We start from the raw sequence: 19,002 nt of genomic DNA on the forward strand, positions 1-19,002 counted from the left end.
GGACTCAGTGGCGGAAGTGGCGCCGCCGGGAGATCCCCTTCCTCTCCGAGGCGCTGCTGGGGCCGCGGAGACCGGCTGCGGCTGGGGCTAAGAAGAACTGGGGCCGTGGCTGACATGGAGCAGGTGGGTCCGCGAGAGGTCAGTGGGACCGGGTGGTGGTACGAGGGCTATGTCTTGCCAGCAGATCCCGCCTCTCTAGCCGGTGTCCGTTCATAGTTCCGTCCGACCCTTCCCACACCCCCTGCGCCCCAGGTTCCGCCCCCTTCCTCTGCTTGGCCTTGCTCCACCCCGCGCCGGGTTCGAGGGTCTCGGGCGTCGACCGTCCGCGGCCCCGCCCACTCGAGAGAGCCCGGGAAGGGCGTCCCGGATCGGCCTCCAAAGCCTATCTCTTCTTTGTGAGCGGAGAAGCGAGGGGGCGGTATCAGGGTATTAAAGGACAGGAGTTGGATATGGGGAGGGGTCAGGGCCTGAGAATGAGGAGGAATATATCTACAAGTTACTGTAGGTCTGCGTCTGTCATCCGGTCTCCCTCAACTTCCTTTGGAAATGGCAGTGAATGACATCCTAATTGACATCAGAAGGGCCCTTTAGTATCTTTCTTGAGTTCTTAGAGGTGCATACTAACTCGTAATTGAAGTAGTTGATACGTGCCTCTCTCCGCCTTTTTTGGCTTCCTCCGCGTCAGCATCCCCTTATTTTCTTCCTACTTCTCTGACGGTAGAAATACCGTTTCACATTCTCCTCTCGCCCAGTCCCTTACTCTGTACACTGAATTTGCGTGGTCTCGTCAACTCTCATGGCTTCAGCTTTACACCACCTAAATACCCGAAACGCGCCCAGATGTACATCTTCAGCGGAGTGCCCCGCCCTGGAGCCTCAGACTTGGCCATCCAGCTACCAGTTGTACAGCTCCACTCCAGCTGCCACTCACTTCGTCTGAACTTGAACTGCTGCCTTCTCCCCTGCAGCTTCATTCTTTCTCTACCACCTCATCCCAGCCAGAAACCTGAGAATTATACTTCCTCTTCCTTCTCAATTCCCATATCTAAGAGGTGACCTGAACATGCTTCACACTTGGCCCTGTGCCTCTCTTTTGTTACTACCCTTGTTGATGTGTTTCTCACCAGGATGACTGCAGTGACTTCCCAGCAACTTCCAGTCATGGCTGCCTGCAACCCAGCCTCCAAACTGTAACTCTTGTGATCCTTTTATTTTTTTTAATTAATTAATTAATTAATTTATGGCTGCATTGGGTCTTCGTTGCTGCACGCGGGCCTTCTCTAGTTGCGGTGAGTGGGGGCTACTCTTCGTTGCGGTACGAGGGCTTCGCATTGCCGTGGCTTCTCTTGTTGCAGAGCACCGGCTCTAGGTGCACAGGCTCTAGAGCGCAGGCCTAGTAGCTGTGGTGCACCGGCTCAGCTCCTCCGCAGTATGTGGGATCTTCCCGGACCAGGGATCAAACCCGTGTCCCCTGCATTGGCAGGCGAATTCTCAACCACTGCGCCACAAGGAAGTGCCTCTTATGATCCTTTAGAAACACATCTCATAATGTCACTTCCTTGCTTAAAACCCTTTGATGGTTTCCCATTGCCTATGGGAAAGACTGAATCTTTAGCACAATTTACAGAGCTCTCAATGACCTTACCTCTTCCCTACCCTGTGTGTACCCTAAGGTCCAATAATACGGCATTGCAGGATGCGCTTGTCCACACCTTTTGTGTCTCCATGCCTTTGCATGCTCCAGCCCCGTTGCCTGAAAGCCCCTTCTCCTCTTACCTGCTGGGCTACCTTCTGCTTGTCCTTCAGTGCTCTGCTCAGGCAGCATCACCTCTGGACCACCTTCCCCCCACCACCCCCAAGGCTAAATATTGCCCCAAGTCCCTGCAGCACCTGTCCGTAATAGCATGATGATTGACAATACAGACTCCTGAATCAGACTTCCTGCGTTCTTATACTGTTTTGTGATCTTGATGAAGTCACTGCCTCGGTTTCCTCATTTGTCAAATGGAGATAGTCATGTGCCTACCTGACAGTTATTGTGAGTATTAAATGAAATAGTGTATGTTTAGGGCTTAAAACAGTGAGCACATATGAGTGCTCAATAAATGCTAGCTATTACTCTTTTTTTTTTTTTTTTTGCGGTACGTGGGCCCCTCACTGTTGTGGCCTCTCCCGTTGAGGAGCACAGGCTCCGGACGCGCAGGCTCAGCGGCCACGGCTCACGGGCCCAGCCGCTCCACAGCATGTGGGATCATTCCCGGACCAGGGCGCGAACCTGCGTCCCCTGCATCGGCAGGCGGACTCTCAACCACTGTGCCACCACGGAAGCCCAGCTATTACTCTTTACATAAGAATAATATAGAACAGTGGGTATAACTTTTTAAAATATTTTATTTATTTATTTTATTTGGTTGGGCCCCGTCTTAGTTGTGGGAGGTGGGTTCCTTAGTTGCAGCATGCGAACTCCTAGGTGCGGCATGCATGTGGGATCTAGTTCCCTGACCAGGGATCGAACTCCGGCCCCCTGCCTTGGGAGCGTGGAGTTTTAACCACTGTGCCACCAGGGAAGTCCCAATGGGTATAACTTTTTTTTTTTTTTTGTGGTACGCGAGCCTCTCACTGTTGTGGCCTCTCCCGCTGCGGAGCACAGGCTTTGGACGCGCAGGCTCGGCGGCCATGGCTCACGGGCCTAGCCGCTCCGCGGCATGTGGGATCTTCCTGGACCAGGGCACGAACCCATGTCCCCTGCACCGGCAGGCGGACTCTCAACCACTGCGCCACCAGGGAAGCCTATAACTTTTAATTTTATAAAGTGCTTGAGGACAGTTGACGTGGCTTACTTCTCATTCTGTCCCAGAGCCCCAAAGCCTGACTCTTTGTCAATGAATATGACTCTTTGTCATTTCTCAATGACTCTTTGTCATTTCTGCTCAAGAAATGAATCTGGAAATGAATAAATGTTACATGGCAAGCATTAATTCTAGAGAAATGTACACAGAGCTCTGGGAACCCAAGCAAGAAAAAGGCCAAGGATGGCTTTCCAGAGGAGCTGACAATTAGTGAGGGGCCTTAGAGCGAGAAAATGAGTTTACCAGAAGGAGGTAGAGACCAGGGTGGGCTCAGAGAATGGAGAGCTCTTGCAGGGGAGGGGGCTGAGGTGGGCAGGAGGGCAGAGGCAGGCTCCGCTGCCAAGGCTGGGGATTCTTTCCCTCACCTGGCCATGAAGTGTGCCCTGCAGGGACCATGCCCTGGGGAGGTCTGGAGGCCTGGTACCCGTGTTTGGGGACAGGTCCCTGGGGTAAGGTCAGCATGCACTCCTGTGGGCTGGGCCTGTGCTTTAAACCTGAATCTGGGCTTTTGTTAGTGCCTGGAATGCCCATCTTCCTTGCGTCCAGCTGGTAGATGTGGAGGCCCGAGGCAAATGGCTTCTCCTCCCTGTGGCTTTCCTGACCTCACCCACTCTAGCCTGGGTCAGATGCTCCCTTCTCTGGGAGCCCACAGTCCTTTGTTCGTTCCTCCCTGAAAGTGCTGATCACAGCATGGCACTGTACACTTATCTGTCAGCCTCCCTCAGCAGACCCGGAGCCCCTGAATATCCCCAGGGAGCAGCACAGCGTCTGGCACCCTGTACGCTCTCAGTTCTCGTGCTGCGGTAAACTGAGCTCTCCCACACCTAGACTTGTTTGGAGGAGGGGGGCGTGGGTGAGACCAAAAATCCTGTACGTTTGACAGCTCACACTTATTGCACTGAACGGTAGAGATGGTTGGCCCCATTTTACAGACAAGGAAGCTGAGACTTGGGAGGTGTCTCAGCAGGAACTTAAGGAACCATCCTCTGACTCCAGGTCCACAGCTGTCTCCCAGAAACTGCCTCGGACTCCCAGCCCTCAAAGGGGCAGCTGCCACATCAGCGGGATAACCGACAAGGAAGGCATCCCATCCGGCCGTTGTGTGTCCCTCTGAACTTTTCCTGCCTGGGAAGAGGCTGATCCTGGCTTTTGTCTGGTCAGAGCTGGTGCTGGGAGGAGTCTGTGCTGAATCACCCCCACCCCTGCAGAGCCCTTCCCTCAAGTAGGCTGATAGGACTGAGATCGCCCTGGAAGATGACAGGCTGTTTCCAGACTGACCTTGAGAACTTGACCTCATTAGCCCCCATTTGTATCCAACAGCACCAAGGGGTCGTGTGGGGCCTGACTCACCAGCCCTTGAGTAGGCCAGGGGTCAGAGAATCACAGAGCAGGGGGCATCTCCAACATTAACAGGGCCTGGCATGTAGAGGGAACTGAAGGGCTGAGTAGATCTCAGTTTGTTAGGATTTTCCAATACACGGTACCGTCAGAGCCTTCTGGGCTGGGGAGGGGTAGGGAGTGTACAGTGATCAATATGGTATCTTGGCTTGACTGTACCCTCTCCACTTCCCCAAAAGGAAGGGAGAAACAGAGCCTGGCTTGGGCTTTGATACCTTATTTGTCACTGCTGCCGTGTCCTCCTCTCCTTAAATTCCTACCTCTCCAGGGAACTTCCCAAGCCCTCTGGGTGGGGCAGAGTAGGTGCCAGTAAGCCAACTTTGTCGAGGCTGATGGCATGGGCCACTGAGCCCTGAACTACAGGAGAGCCTAATGTGTACCATCCTGGGCGAGCAGCTCCCTGAGGTCAGGGCCCATCCTACCACCTAGCAGTACTGATGGACCCTCAGTTTGGGCAGAGTGCCATGCTACACATGCCCGGCCCAGGGCCCTGCCTCTAACACTGTGGCCCCTAATATTAGTAACAGCTACTGTTATTTAAACACAGGCACTTTGCAGGTGTTATTTCTAATCCTTTCAATAGTTCTGTGAAGTGAGCTCTCTACCATCCCCATTTTACAGGTGAGAGACTCAGTGATTCGGTCAAGGGCACACAGCCTAATAAAGAACGGCCTTGGGCTTTCAACTCCAGGTCTGCTGACCAACCCCCAAACCCACACTCTTTCCCTTGTTCCAGGGTAGGCATTACAGATCCACAGCCCAGTGAACCTACTAGATATGTGCCATGTATGGCCAGACACTGGGCCTCAGGGGCTTAAGCAGAGATGACTTTGAGGCGCAGGTCTAGCGTGTTGGGAGGGAAGTGCTGAGGCAGAGTCCCGAGACCTGGGCTTGGGGAATCCTGAGGCTGAGGGTGAGGTTTGCCCAGGAGGTGCCTTGTGAACTGGTCTCTGAAGAGTTGGAGCTCCCCCCAGGGGCCGGAGGTCATTCCAAAATGGGGAAACAGAGGCACTGGAGGCACAGAAGGGAGACCAGCTGGCCATGGTGTGTCCTGGGAGCAGCCAGTGATCTGGACAGTATTGGAGGAGGGGTATCAACCCCATAGCAAGAGAAGAGTGCCGGGGACCCTTTTGCTATCTGAGGGATTTAGCTCCTCACCCGGTCTTCTCTCTGTGAGTTGGGGCTCAGGGAAGAGGGGAGCTGCCGCCCTGCCTGAGGGTGCCCAGGAAACCAGTCCCCCTTGCCCGTTGGTAGTGGAGGTGCCGGGGCTCTGGGCAGCACGAAACACCAAGAGAGGGTGGAGTCCAGCTCCAGGAGAGGCTGGACAGGTGGGGCCGCTCCTCCAGGGCTGGGTGTGAACGTACACCTGTGCATGTGATGCTGCAGGAGAGGGTGGAAGTAGTCGTTCAGCGCATTTCGTGAATATTTACCAGGTGAGCCTGGTACTGTTCTGGGAACTGGGCACGCGGCAGTGAGCAGAGCATGGGAGTCCCTGTTCCAGTGGAAGAAGGCAGGCAGGAAACAGCCCAGCAAACATATAATATGTCTGGGGTGATGTGTGCTGTGAAGACGAATAAAGCAGGGGAAGGGAGTGGAGGTTGGGGCTAAATAGGGTGTCCAGGGAAGGCCTCTCCAAAGGGACCAGAATGGAGGGAGGGGACATTACAGAGACCTAGGGGAGGAACAGACAGGACAGCAGGAACAAGCGTCCAGGGCTGGGAACATGCTTGATGTGTCCAGGGAACAGTGAGGGACTGGTGTGGCTGGAGCAGAGGGTTCCAGGGGAGGAGGCCAGGGGAAGAGGAGACTTACAGGCCAGGGTGGGGACTTGGGCCTTTACTCTGGGGCAGCTGGAAGCTCTTGGAGGTTTGGGGCATTGGGAGGTGTGGTCTGACTTTTACTGGGATCCCTCTGACTGCTGCGTTGAGAATAGACTTGGGACGAGGACAGGAGGCGGTCAGGAAGCTGTAGCAGGTGAGAGATGTGGCTCGGGCAGGTGATGGTAGTGGTGAGCAGTGGCAGCTACTGGCTGGATTTTGAAGGATTTGTTGATCGTTCAGATGTGGAGCGGAGGGCACTGGGCTCTCCACAGGCCCTGCCTGGATGGCTGTTAAGCTCTTTGGGGTCTTTGGACAGCTCGCTCCCCAGCCAGCACAGGCTCTGGAGGCAGCCACGTTTGGGTTCACCGGGTCCCAGCCCAGCACTGAGGGAAGCCCACGTGTCCCTGGGGTCAGCTCTGCTGCATCCAGGCTGGGGGGCTGTAGGCAGGCCTCTCTGAGCTTCAGTCTTCTCATCTCCATAGCTCCTGGTAGCGGGTGCAGTGAGTAAAGGAGAGGATGTCTGCAGGGGGCCAGCGTGGGCCACTGCCAGCCCAGATTTGTTTCTAGTGGATGGTCTGCAGGCCTGTTCGGTCTGCTGTCCTCCGTCCCCGAGCCAGCTTCCACCCAGACCGGCCAGCAGCAGAACACAGGCCAAGGCCGACCTCTTCTGCACGCAGAGCCTCTGCCTCCTGCCCCGCTGTGGATTCTCCATTAACCTGGGCATTAACAGGGGCTTGGTCCAGAGCAACCCCAGCCCTGGCCTGAAGCCGTCCCCCAGAGGCAGTCACAGCTCGAGGCCGTGTTTCCGCCAAAGAGGCAGGGGTGTCATGTTAGCTCACCGTTCTGCAGCGATCGCTCTGCGTCAGGGACTGTTCGGGGCCATTATGTGTAATAAGTCGCTTAGTCCTTATAATACCTCCAAGAAGTAGGTACTACTGTTACCCCCATTTTACAGGGAGAAAACTGAGGCACAGAGAGGTTCAATGACTAGTAAGGTGGGAATCCAGGCTTTGAATCTTCTCCTGGCTTGACATCCAGTCCTTTCTTGGCTTCACCGATTCCTCCTGATTTGTGCTGAGTTAGGGACCCGTCAGGGAAGCCCCCGTGGCTAGTGCCAGCATTTCCTGAGCAGTGCAGCGTGGGGGATGTGTTTTGAGCCCGTGTCTCCTGTCCCCTCAGCCTGGGGAGAGCGTTTGGAGGAGCCGCACTGCTCCGAAGTGAGAATCATTTCTGGATGTGGATGAGACTTGTTCCGTCCCCTCGGGGTCACAGAGCGCAGCTGGTGGAGGGAACACTAGCTAGAACTTGCGTGGCTCGGCCCAGCCCTCTGTGGGAAGCTGGGCAGAGGAGAGGGTGAGAGGACCTCAGAGGGAGCCGTGGTGGCCTGGTGGCCGTGGTTGACGCCTATGGCACGCTGACTCTGTGGTGCCGCGCTCCCCACGCACCGCTGTCTCCTGTGATCCGCCAGGTGGCCCAGGCTCAGTACAGGTCTCCCCCGTTTCCAGGTGCAGCCTTGGAGGCTTGCTGAGTGAGGGAGGGACATCGCTCACATTGCAGACTTGCCTTGGCCAGGAAACGCCGGCCGGAGCTTCTGGCTTCGGGTGTGACTGAGGCCTGGGAAGGACCCTGTCTGTGCCCCTGCCACCTAAGAACCGTGGAGATTGGACCCTGGGGGAGGCGGGGGTGGGGGGAGCAGGCACCAGTGGGAAGGGGTAGTATCAGAGATCAGTCCCAGGCCCCACGCTCCAGAGCCTGTGCCGGGAGCCAGGGCAGCCCCCCACCTCCCGCCGCAGCCCCTCCCTGGGGAGACACATTTGCCTGGAGCTGCAGTAGCTGGGCCCTTAGTGCACAAGGTGAGGGAACCTGGGCTGAAGGCTTGGACAGCTTGCTCTGGGTCACCAGGCGGGTGAACTGTGGAGCTCACATTTGAACTCAGGCCTTTGGGGGTGACTTTACTACTGTGGTGTAAGCCCCACCCCCTCCCGCACCCCACTTAATCTCCCTCTCACCTGGACGGCCTTGCCAGTTGCTGGTTCCATCCAAGCACGTGCCATCCTTCTCCCGACCCGTACGTAAATGCCAGCCTGAGGCGGTAGCAATCATTGCTGCCTTTGTTATCGTGGTAAAGCATACACAGCGTCACATTTACCGTTTCAGCCATTTTCAGGTGGACAGTTCTATGGCATTAAGTATATTAGCGTCCCCTTTACTTAATGCAGCTGAAGAAACCGAGTCTCAGAACGGTTCCCTTTGCCCCGGCTCGCACGGCTGGTGAGGGCAGACTGAGACTTGAGCCCTGGCCGCAGAGTCCAGTCCTCTTTGCACAGTACAGCTGCCTGCTGCTGTCCGCTGAGTCGGGCCCCACCCAAAGCTCCTGCTGCGCTCGGGCTAGTGTTTCCTGGGGCGAGTAAGAGAAGGCCTGGGCGGGGGCGTGAGGGCCCACCCCTCCCCTTTGCCCGCTGAGCTTTCCCTGGGCCCAGAGACCTGCCTTGCCCACTCCTCCCCACGCCTCTTTCCCTTCAGACCCAGGATGATAAAACCTCCAGTTTCCCCTCCCTCCCCGCCACCCTCCCCAAGCCTCAGCTGCTCAGCTTCCGCAAACACATCAAGGGTCAAGTCTGCAGGCAGCCCAGGCGGACTCACTCCTTCATGCCACACGTGCTGCTCCACTCCCGACGCCTCTGAAGGCGCTTGGGAAGGGCCGGTGACAGCAGGTGGTGGGCTTGGCAGGAGGCGCTGCTCCCAGGGGGCTGCGCGGCAGCCCTGGCGGGGGCGGTGGGCGGAGGCCAGGCCAAGCTGCTCTGCCGGCAGCTGCCACCTTCCATCCTCCAGGGTCAGGGCAGTTCCAGGCCAAGGTGGCTTTCACCTCTTAGACTGGCAGGTGGTCGGAGGGAGCTCAAAAGCCTTTTGAAGTCGTCTGAATGAGTTATTTTCAAACCACACCCAAGGAGGCGCCTCAGAGGTGACCATGGATGGAGTCTGAGGAGAGGCTGACCGGTGGGGCCCTCTGTGGCCGCGTCTTGTGGCAGGACCCACACAGTCCTGCTTTTATCTGTTTTCTATGTTGAGGTTCTTTTTTTTGGCTGCACCCAGGGAGTGAACCCAGGCCCTCGGCAGTGAAAGCACAGAGTCCTAACCACTGGACCACCAGGGAATTCCCGTATATTGAGATTCTAAGTAAGGTTTTCTTGTTGCTGTTTCGTTTTAAGTTAAACCATGGACCTTTTTCCCACATAGAGAAACGGAGGTTTGCTAAGAAGGACTTGCCCAAAGTTATTCAGGGTTAGTGGCTGCCCTCAAACTGGGGCTCAGGTCTTAACTCCTGACCAGTGCCCATTCTACCCTACCAGCTCTTGCTTATTTGGACCCGGAGTTTCTTTCCTGGGGGAGGGTAATGTAGAACCCTTCTCTCTCTGCCTCTTGGCCAGGCGCCCCCACCCCTGCTTCAGAGCTCCCGGGGTTGGCTCCCTCACATCCCTTTGTCCACAGCTCACCCGGGCTCCCCCAACACCTCTGCTCTCAGCCCCTGTCTGTCTCTCGCTTCCACAGGGATATCTAGGTGTGTGAGTGTCAGTGCTATTGCCACTCTGAGTGTGTCTCACACCCAAGCTGTTGCCACCCAAGTCCTGTCCCCAGAAAGGAAGGGGAAAGCCAGGGGGAAAGACAGACAGACCCTGGAGCAGACTGGGAGTGGGGAAGTCACAGCGCCCTGCCATGAGATAGGGAAGAGGGAGAGGGGGAAGGCAGGTAGAAAAGAGGAGAGAGAGGGAAACATGAGAGAGACTGATCCGATGGGGGTGGAGAGAGACTCACAGATGGGAGAGAGATGGAGAGGAAGAACCAGAGAGGGGGCGAAATAAAGATGGACGTGGGAGAGGGTACAGAGACACTTCTAAAGAAAGGTAGAGAGGTAGCTTGTGAGAGAGACAGAAAGGGGGAGGAGAGATGGAGACAGGTCTGGCAGGAGACAAGAGGGCTATTAGAGACAAGCGAATGTCACCTGCCCTGGGGCTGCGGCCCTGTCTCAGTGAGGGATGCGCTGAGTGTGCGGTCTGGCACCAGATCCAGCTGATGGACGTTGGGGGGTCCCATTGCCTGCGGCCTGTCACATCCCCTCCTCTGACTGCCGCCTTCCAGAGCTGGGCCCAGCCTTCCTTCAATACTCTCCAGGTGAGCTTGTCACAGGGATCCCAAGAGTGTGGTAGTGGGGGGATGGCCTTGGGCTGGTGCCTCTGCTGAGAACAGTCAGCTCTGTGTCCACTGGCACAGAGGCAGAGGGATGGGCGATCCGGCTTGCTCGGAACCCCCTGCTGGCCACATACGGGGGGCTTGTTTTGGACTTAGCAGATGGAGTGGGGCGTGGAAGGTAGCAGACATAGCAAACGTATGGAGGGGACGGTGAATCTGGAGGGGAGACTGGTTAGATCTTGCCTTCCCAGGATCAAGCACAAAGATCTAGGGCTCCCCTTCCACTGGCCCCCAAACCTGCCCCCTGGTGCTGGCGTGTGAGAACACTCAGGGAGACCCTTGATGGGCTCCCAGAAACTCAGGCCCCACTACACTGCATCAGCTCTTCTCTGTCTCTAGACTAAACCTTTCCTCCCCCTGCGCAGGGGACAGGGCCTCTGAGGGCCCCTGCCAGCAAGCTGGTAGAGCAGAGACCTTAGGCCTGGGGCTGAGGGCCCCCGCCAGCAAACTGGTAGAGCAGAGACCTTAGGCCTGGGGCCTGCACGGCAGGGAGGGGGTGCTCCAGGGCCCCTTTTGTCTCTAGGGTTCATGAGGATTTCAGCCTCGTGATTGCACAGGCAGGTAAGGGATGGGTAAGTCCATTCACCCTTTCGGAACCTTGGCTGTCTTATCTGAAGAATAGGAGGAACCATCCTGCCCTGTGTGGGCATGAAACACGGCCATGGGCGCAGTGTTCTGTGGGCACTGGAGCTCTGGGCGAGCCTTGCGTAGTGGCTGGGTTTGCCCTGGTCCTCTCTGCCATGTAGCATGGAGCTGAGGGCCAGGAGGCCCTCTGGGTCATCCGTTTATTCAGCGTTGTGCTAGGTCCTAGGAGACAGCAGGGGCCAGGTCAGATAAAGGCCTGCACCGTGGTGTTTGCAGAACAGTCAGTAAGATGGTTTCAGATGGTGAGAGTTCACTGAAGAAGGTAAAGCCCCGTCAATTAACCGGGACTGGGGACAGGAGGGTGGGAGGCTCTGAGGAGAGGGCTTTGGAGCTGCCTGTTGAAAGGACTGGGGAGAACATTCCACCCAGCCCGGAGAGCTAGGTCTAAGGCCCCCGAGGCAGGACCGGGCTGCCACGTGTAGGGACCTAGAAGGCCCGGGTGGCCGTCATAGTGAGACGGGGCCCGTGCCTTGTGCGAGGAGTGGCGCGAGGAGCCAGGCAGAGCCACGCCCTGCGAGGGCCTCATGAGGAGGGTGCTGTTATCCTCAGACCCGGGGGGCGCCCTTGAAGGGCTGTAAGTGGGGAACGGCAGGATCTGATGCATGTTCTGAAAAGCTTTCTCTGGCTGTTGTGTGGAGAGGTGGTTGCTGCGGGGTGGGGAGAGGAAGCCTGGAGACGCGCCCATTAGGAGCAAGTTGGAGCGCTGGGAGAGAGCCGTGCTGGGTGGGCCTGAGGTGGCAGTGATGGGGACATAGCTGGAGATGAAGATGTCATCCCGCCATCCCGCCCCCAGCGCAGAGCACTCTGCTCTAGGAAGTCCCTCCCAGTCGCCATGGATTAGGGGGTGGGAGGGTAGGGCTGGCTGCTGGGAGGGAATGTGGCTTTGTGCTTGGAAAACAAAGAACAGAGCTTGGGACTGACTTCTCCTGGGGGTGGGGGCAGGCCCAGAGGCTGAACCACAGGGCAGCGCTTGGCAGGAGCAGGCTGTGCCCCCAGACATCGGGGAGGATCCCAGAGGCCTCCAGGGCTGACCGTGGGGCTGCAAGACTTTGCCGGGGATGGCGGGTGTAGCAGCACGACAGAGTGAGAGGGACGCTCAGACCCCTCCAGCCTGAACGGCCGGCCACAGTGGGAAATTAGGCAGAGGGCCCCGGGCCACCGGGCTAGGCTGGGGCTGAGGGGCAGATGTGTTTGGGAGCAAACGGGGTCCCCGGGGGCTGCGTGGGAAGGGATGAGGGAGGTGACCAGGACCTCCAGGACCCTGACATGCAGGACCTGAGCCAGCCGCCCTGTCTTCCCGCAGCCGTGCCGCTGAGGCCCGGCCCTCTCTGCCTGGAGGTGGGGGCCGCCAGGATGAGCAAGCTGTCTGGGGAGCCGGCCCGTGACCTGGAGCGCAGCCTGCCAGCCGTGGCCTCCCTCGGCTCGTCGCTGTCCCACAGCCAGAGCCTCTCCTCGCGTTTCCTCCCGCCGCCTCGCGAGAAGCGCCGGTCCATCTCCGACGTCCGCCGCACCTTCTGCCTCTTTGTCACCTTCGACCTGCTTTTCATCTCCCTGCTCTGGATCATTGAGCTGAACGTGAGTGGGGGCAAGGCTGGAGGCACAGGCCGCACTGTGGGGGTTGCCTGGGCCTCAGTTATTCCATCTGCGGTATGGGAGGGTTGCCTCCGTCGGCAGGGGGCGGGGGGGGGACTGTTGATGTCCAGGTAAAAGGAAGAATGAGATGATAAGAATAGCTGTTCTCATCTTCCAGAGAAAGAAACTCAGAGAGGCTGAGTCGTTTATCTGAAGTCTCTCAGCAAGTATGTGAAGGCGGCAGGGTTTGAACCCAGTCTCTCTGGCTCCAGAGCTTGCAGTCTTGACCTCTGCTCCATACTGCCCCCTAGCGGACACTCTTGAGGAGGGAGCCCAGAGGACTCTGAGCTGTTGAAAGCTTTGTCTTCTTTCTGCTCTACATTACTCTCTGGCTCAATTCATTCATTCATTCATTCAACAAACATTTTTGAGCCCCTGCTGTGTCCCAGATACTGTGCTAAAAGCAGAGGGTACAGTGGGAGCAACCAGTAAAAACTCCCAGTTCCCCGTGGCACCCAGCTCTCCTTCCCCACTTGGGGCATTCTTCCAGTGCCCCCCAGTTTGGCCTCTTGGGTTTGGTGAGATGCCACCTAGCAGTCTGGAGGCGGAGCTGCCTGTCGGGGCAGGGTCTGCCCCCTTCTCCCCCTGTGCAGTGCTTGGCCAGCTGGTGGTGGGACCTAATCCCCGGGTGCTAATAGGGCAGAGCAAGACCTGATATAGAGGCAGGAGCTGTGGAACAGGGCATCCCAGGCTTGGTCCCGTGCCAGCTTCTCCTCTGTAGTAACCGTGTGACCTCAGCAAGGGATTCAGCCTCTTTGAGACCCCCTGTTCTCCTTGTGCAAAGTGGGTCAGAGTTCTGCAAGCTCAGGTGTCAGGAGAATGACTGGTGCTAGAAATGAATTTGGAGAAGGGACTGGTTTAGGGGTGAAGAGGGTAAGTTTGATTCCAGGCGTGTTGAGCTGGAAAGCAAGGCAGGGCTCTGAGGGTGACTGTCCTTTGTGCACAGAGATGAGCTGGCACCTTCAGCGAGGAGCCACAGCCACGGGGCCTTTGGGACCATCTTACCGATGAGAGAGCTGAGGCCCAGCAAGGTTCAGGGCTGCTTGAAGAGCTTCCGAGGTCTTAGACATTCTTGCTTTTGAAGGTCCCGTGCAGCATCTCAAAGCAGACACTAAAATTCACCCACATCCTTCATTCGGTATATATATTTACTTGCCAGAAAAGAGCTGAAAAAATTTTTTGATAATTTTACTTTTGAAACTCTCTGGCTGTATTGGCTGTAATAGCTTAGCAGTCATCATGCAGACTTGGGAATTCTTGCAAAGTGCGCAAATCTAACCTCCAAATTGTTTTCAAATGTGATGAAAAATTTCAGAGTGCTGGATTTAATAGTTCATAGAATCAACATAATGTTTCACTCAGTAGACACTTAATTGAAATTTTATTAATTTTCAGTTCTGTCATCTTATTTTCATATTTTGGAGCATATATTTTTTAAATTTTCTAACAGACTGTGTGTTGCCCAGTGGATGCAACGACCCTGGCCGGGTTATAAGACCTGTGCCAAAGTCTTGTAGCCCCTGGCAAAGCAGGGGCTGGAACTCCACTGTCCTGGGTCCTCATGCAGTGGGCAGGCGGGTACCCAGGCAGAGGGAGAGTTCTCTGTAAAGAGAAAAATGGTGGAAGACAGAGCTTGAGGGACAGGGGCTGTTAGGGGTGGGAGGGGCCGTGGAGCCCAAGAGGGAGCAGTCAGGAGGAAGAGGTGGACCAAGCTGGGGTGGGGTGCGGTGTCAGACCAGGGGCAGCGAGGCGTCAGACTCCACGGGGCTCAGAGCCGTCTTGAGGTTGAGGCATTCAGTGGGGATGTGCCGGGGCTCGAAGTTCAGTGAGGGGCTGTCCACATTGCTGGCTCCTGCCCCGAGCATCAGAATCACCTGGGAGTTTTATAACCATTCTAGATGCTCAGCTCAGCCTGAGATTCAGACCCAGTGTCTGAACATCTGTATCTTTAACAAGCCCCCTCAAGCCCCCCTGCCCCAGTTCATACCATCTGCCGGAGATCAGAAGCCCCGGTCCAGGTGTGAAGGCTCTTCCCCTTCAGGGCTCCCAGGCCCCATTCCTGAGAGTCCCCTTGTGCCCCCCTTCTCCGGGGGCTGGCGCCCCACCTGCAGAGGCGTAAGCCTGCCACCCCATTCCTCCTGAAGCCTCAGGCTGCTCTAGCTCTCAGTGTCCATCCATACCCCTCACTCCCCAGCCAGGGTCTCAGGGGTCCCATTGAAAATGTGTGGGTGGCGAGGGCAGGGGCAAGGACCAGTCTGCTCGCTCTGAATGCCATCCCCTCTAGCAGCATGATGGATTTTGCCCATTAAGCACAAACCTAATCAATTGATTTGCCACCTGGGGCTCCGTCTGACACCACTGCCCACCCCTGGCCCCCATCACCCCAGATGGATGCTTGGCTGGGAAGATAGAGCACCGCAGTGGTGGGAGGGAGGCACGCTCCCAGCACCCTGTGTGCCAGCGCTGCCTACCTGCGTAGGGCTCATCGCCTCTCCTGCACAGCCCCGAGGCCCTCCAGGCCTGCCTCCTCCTGGGCAGTGTGCCCGCGAGTGTCTGGGCCTCAGCTTAGCCCCGCCTGTCTGGGCTGCCTGGATCCTTAGAGAAACAGTAATAGTGCTGGGGTCTCAGGTCCCTGGCTGGGCTCCCCTGCTGCCTCAGGGGCTTCTTGGGTGGTAGCTGAGCATTTGCAGCCTCTCCTCCTGGTTCTACTCTCTCCCCCTCCCGCCCCCTCCCCCCTGGGAGAACAAGGGGCAGCCCTGGGGACTTGGTTCCGCTTGCAGAGCTGTCCACATCTCTCTCTTCAGACCAACACAGGCATCCAGAAGAACCTGGAGCAGGAGATCGTCCACTACAGCTTTAAAACTTCCTTCTTTGACATCTTGGTGAGTGGCCTTGGAGATCCTGGGGACAGAGGGCATAGGAGCGTGACTCTTTTCGCTGGATTCTCTTCTCGCAACACACATCCTAATCTGATCAGGGAGACTTGCTCCTATCTTCAGGGAGCCCTCAGTATTCAAACGGGTTCCTACATGAGGCCCCACCTTCAGAGAGCCCCAAGTGGGAGGGGAAGACGAGAGACCCCTATCCAAGAAGGTCACATCCAGATCGTCCCCAAAGAAACGCTGACTTGGCCTCGGCCATCCTCTCCTGGGGTGTGCGCACCATGTGGAGGGAGCCTCAGGCAGCAGGACTGGAGGGGGAGGCCAGCCTTCAGCAGCGGTAGGGCCATTGGCTTGCCCGTGATGGTTCCCCGGCCCCCCACACCAGGTCCTGGCCGCCTTCCGCTTCTCCGGACTGCTCCTGGGCTATGCTGTGCTGCGGCTCCGGCACTGGTGGGTGATTGCGGTAAGATGCCTTTCCTGGCAGCTCTCAGGCCCTGGCGGGGCTGGCGCAAGAGATGGGATGGAGGAGGCCTCACTCCCCAGCCTCTGTGTTCGCTCTCTTCCTCCTTCCCTCCCCTGGGCAGGTCACCACGCTGGTGTCCAGTGCATTCCTCATTGTCAAGGTCATCCTCTCTGAGGTCAGTGGCTCAGGGTCTGGCTGGTCTGGTGGGCATCTGGCCTGAGGGGTGGGCTTCTCCCAAGAAGGGGCCGCTCCTCTGAGTTTGGGTGTCTGACCCTGTTGTCGGGGTTGGGGTGAGGGGGAATCCTGTCCTTTGAGATTTCTAAGGGGTCATCTCCACTGGCTTTCCGCACTCGCCCTGCTGCAGCCCCAAGGACGGAAAGTTCCTCCTCTAGCCTAACCTGAGTTTATCCTGCTGCAGAACCCATTAATCCATCCATCTCAAAGGCGTGTGCCCCAGAGGGTCCCCACAGCTGGTACCAGGAGTGGGGTGTAGGCCAGAGTTGGTAGCCCCAGGGTGGGGCTCTGGGTTTGAGGTGACTCCCTGCCGTGGAGCCCAGCCCCCTCCCTCCACAGCTGCTCAGCAAAGGGGCCTTCGGCTACTTGCTCCCTATCGTCTCCTTCGTCCTCGCCTGGTTGGAGACCTGGTTCCTTGACTTCAAAGTCCTACCCCAGGAGGCTGAGGAGGAGCGATGTGAGTGCTGGGGGGTGAGGGGGTGCAGTGAGGGTCGGCCCCACCCAGGAGAGGAGAGTTTCGGGCCTGAGAGCCAGTTCTGAGCTCTCTTGCCAGCTCTGCCTCTAGGAGCCTTAGGGTGAGCCTGGGCTGGGGGACCCCAGGCTGACTGTCCTTGGTCTGGGGCGATGGCTGCCCACATCTGCTCCCCCAGGGTATCTCGCTGCCCAGGCTGCTGTCGCCCGAGGACCCTTGCTCTTCTCCGGCGCCCTGTCCGAGGGCCAGTTCTATTCACCCCCAGAATCCTTTGCAGGTGCGGGCTGGTGGGTGGGAGAACTGCCTTCGGGGAGGGGCATTGGCTGGGTCTGTTCTTTCTGTTCGTGTTAGCTCCCCTGGGAAAGCGAGCAGCCCTCTGCCACACCCGCTTTCATACCCCTACACCATTGCCCTTGTACCCCGACCACCCCCCCCCGACCCCCGCCGCCCCGCTCTCTCCGCCTCTTCCCATTGTCCTCTGCTTGTTTTCTGCAGGGTCTGACAATGAATCAGATGAAGAAGTTGTTGGGAAGAAAGGCTTCTCTGCCCAGGTATCTGGCTGCCTACCCCGCCCCGGGTGGGCACCCTGGAGGAGGGGCCAGTGGTGCACTCAGCCAGGTGGGCAGGGGCTTCCCAGCAGAGGGTAGACCTTAGGCAGCCTGAATGCCAGTCCGTGTCCATCTGGGTGTGTGCCCCACTGTCGGTCAGGCCCACTGGTCTGCTTCCTGCCTGGGGCCTGGGGGTAGCAACCGCAGCCACGGCACCTGGTCCCAGGAAGCCCGCAGGGCCCGGGAGACCAGCCCAGACCCGGCATCTGGACATCTGGCTGAGTCACGCTTCCCACCCAGCCCGGTGCAGAAAGAGCAGGTGGGGTGCAGACCCCAGGCTGACCCCTTCCTGACTCCCATCCCTGGCCAGGAACGGGAGTACATCCTCCAGGGGAAGGAGGCTATGGCGGTGGTGGACCAGATCTTGGCCCAGGAAGAGAACTGGAAGTTTGAGAAGAATAATGTAAGAAACCTGTCTCCCACCTGATCCTGAGGGTTTTCCTGTGGGGAGTTTTCCCTCCCTTTTCTGAGGCCTGAGAAATAAGCCCAAAGATTGCACGGGTTGGAACCATATTCCTAACCCCGGGAGAGGGGGCTGAGCCCTGGGGTCAGCCACTTGGTTGGGCTGCATTGGACATTCCCACCGCCCCTCTCCCTGCTTCCCCCCCCCCCCCCCCCCCCCACTGCTGCTCTGCTCCCTCGGCTCCAGCTTTGAAGGGGAAGCCAGGCTTTGGCCCTGTGTCTGGTGTTTTGTTTCAGGGTCAAAACAGTATTATCTAAAAAGATGGCAGAGAGCTTGGAAAACAGAGGGAAAACATCGTCATCCCTTTCTCTGGCCAGTTCCTCTGGCAGCCCTTGTCGGCCTGGAGACACAGTCCTTCGTGGTTGCAGCCGCAGCTGTGCTCCTGCCTTTAAACTTGATATCAAAAGCCTTTCTCTCCTCATTGCAGAACATTTGTCGGAACCACTGTTGTTTTTTTTTTATTGAAGTGTAGTTGATTTACAATGTTGTGTTAATCTCTGCTGTACAGCAGGGTGACTCAGTTATAGACATATGCACATTCTTTTTTTATATTCTTTTCCATTATGGTTTATCTCAGGAGATTGGAGATAGCTCCCTGTGCTATACAGTAGGACCTTGGTGTTTATCCATTCTACATGTAATAGTTTGCATCTACCAACCCCAGACCCCCGTCCATCCCTCTCCCTCCCCCCCCGCCTTGGCAACCACAAGTCTGTTCTCTATGTCTGTGAGTCTGTTTCTGTTTTGTAGATAGGTTCATCTGTGCCATATTTTAGATTCCACATACAAGTGATATCATACGGTATTTGTCTTTCTCTTTCTGACTTACTTCACTTATATGATAATCTCTAGTTGCATCCATGTCGCTGCAAATGGCATTATTTCGTTCTTTTTTATGGCCGAGTAGTATTCCATTGTATATATGTACCACATCTTCTATATCCATTCATCTGTTGATGGACATTTAGGTTGTTTCCATGTCTTGACTATTGTGAACAGTGCTGCTATGAACATAGGGACTTTTTGAATTCTTTTTGAATTATAGTTTTGTCCAGGTATATTCCCAGGAGTGGGATTGCTGGATCGTATGGTAATTCTACTTTTAGTTTTCTGAGGAATCTCCATACTGTTTTCCATAGTGGCTGCACCAATTTACATTCCCACCAACAGTGAAGGAGGCAAGGAGGCAGAACCACTTTTTTATTTTTTGGCTGCGTTGGGTCTTTGTAGATAACTTCGCGCAGGCTCTCTAGTTGCGGCGAGCGGGGGCTACTCTTCGTTGCAGTGC

The 19,002-nt window shown here is 56.8% G+C and overlaps 1 protein-coding gene across 16 annotated transcripts in view; it reads left to right on the forward strand.

Annotated features, from left to right (window-relative positions):
• Positions 1–19,002, forward strand: part of STARD3 (StAR related lipid transfer domain containing 3) — a 22,782-nt gene continuing 3,780 nt past the window's right edge. For 7 of the 16 annotated variants that reach the window (XR_012328584.1, XM_073797598.1, XM_073797604.1 and 4 more), the window contains exons 1-9: positions 10,130–10,237; positions 12,264–12,535; positions 15,397–15,474; positions 15,860–15,937; positions 16,059–16,112; positions 16,511–16,628; positions 16,822–16,920; positions 17,139–17,194; positions 17,562–17,654. Coding sequence is in view for 15 of the 16 variants with exons in the window: in XM_073797598.1 (XP_073653699.1) it covers positions 12,314–12,535; positions 15,397–15,474; positions 15,860–15,937; positions 16,059–16,112; positions 16,511–16,628; positions 16,822–16,920; positions 17,139–17,194; positions 17,562–17,654 (798 nt within the window). In the remaining variant the exon portion in view is untranslated. The other 9 variants (XM_033848478.2, XM_073797602.1, XM_033848475.2 and 6 more) reach the window with 9 other exon arrangements.

This window comes from Tursiops truncatus, chromosome 20, assembly GCF_011762595.2.
Source record: "Tursiops truncatus isolate mTurTru1 chromosome 20, mTurTru1.mat.Y, whole genome shotgun sequence".
In the NCBI taxonomy this organism is placed as follows: Eukaryota; Metazoa; Chordata; class Mammalia; order Artiodactyla; family Delphinidae; genus Tursiops; species Tursiops truncatus.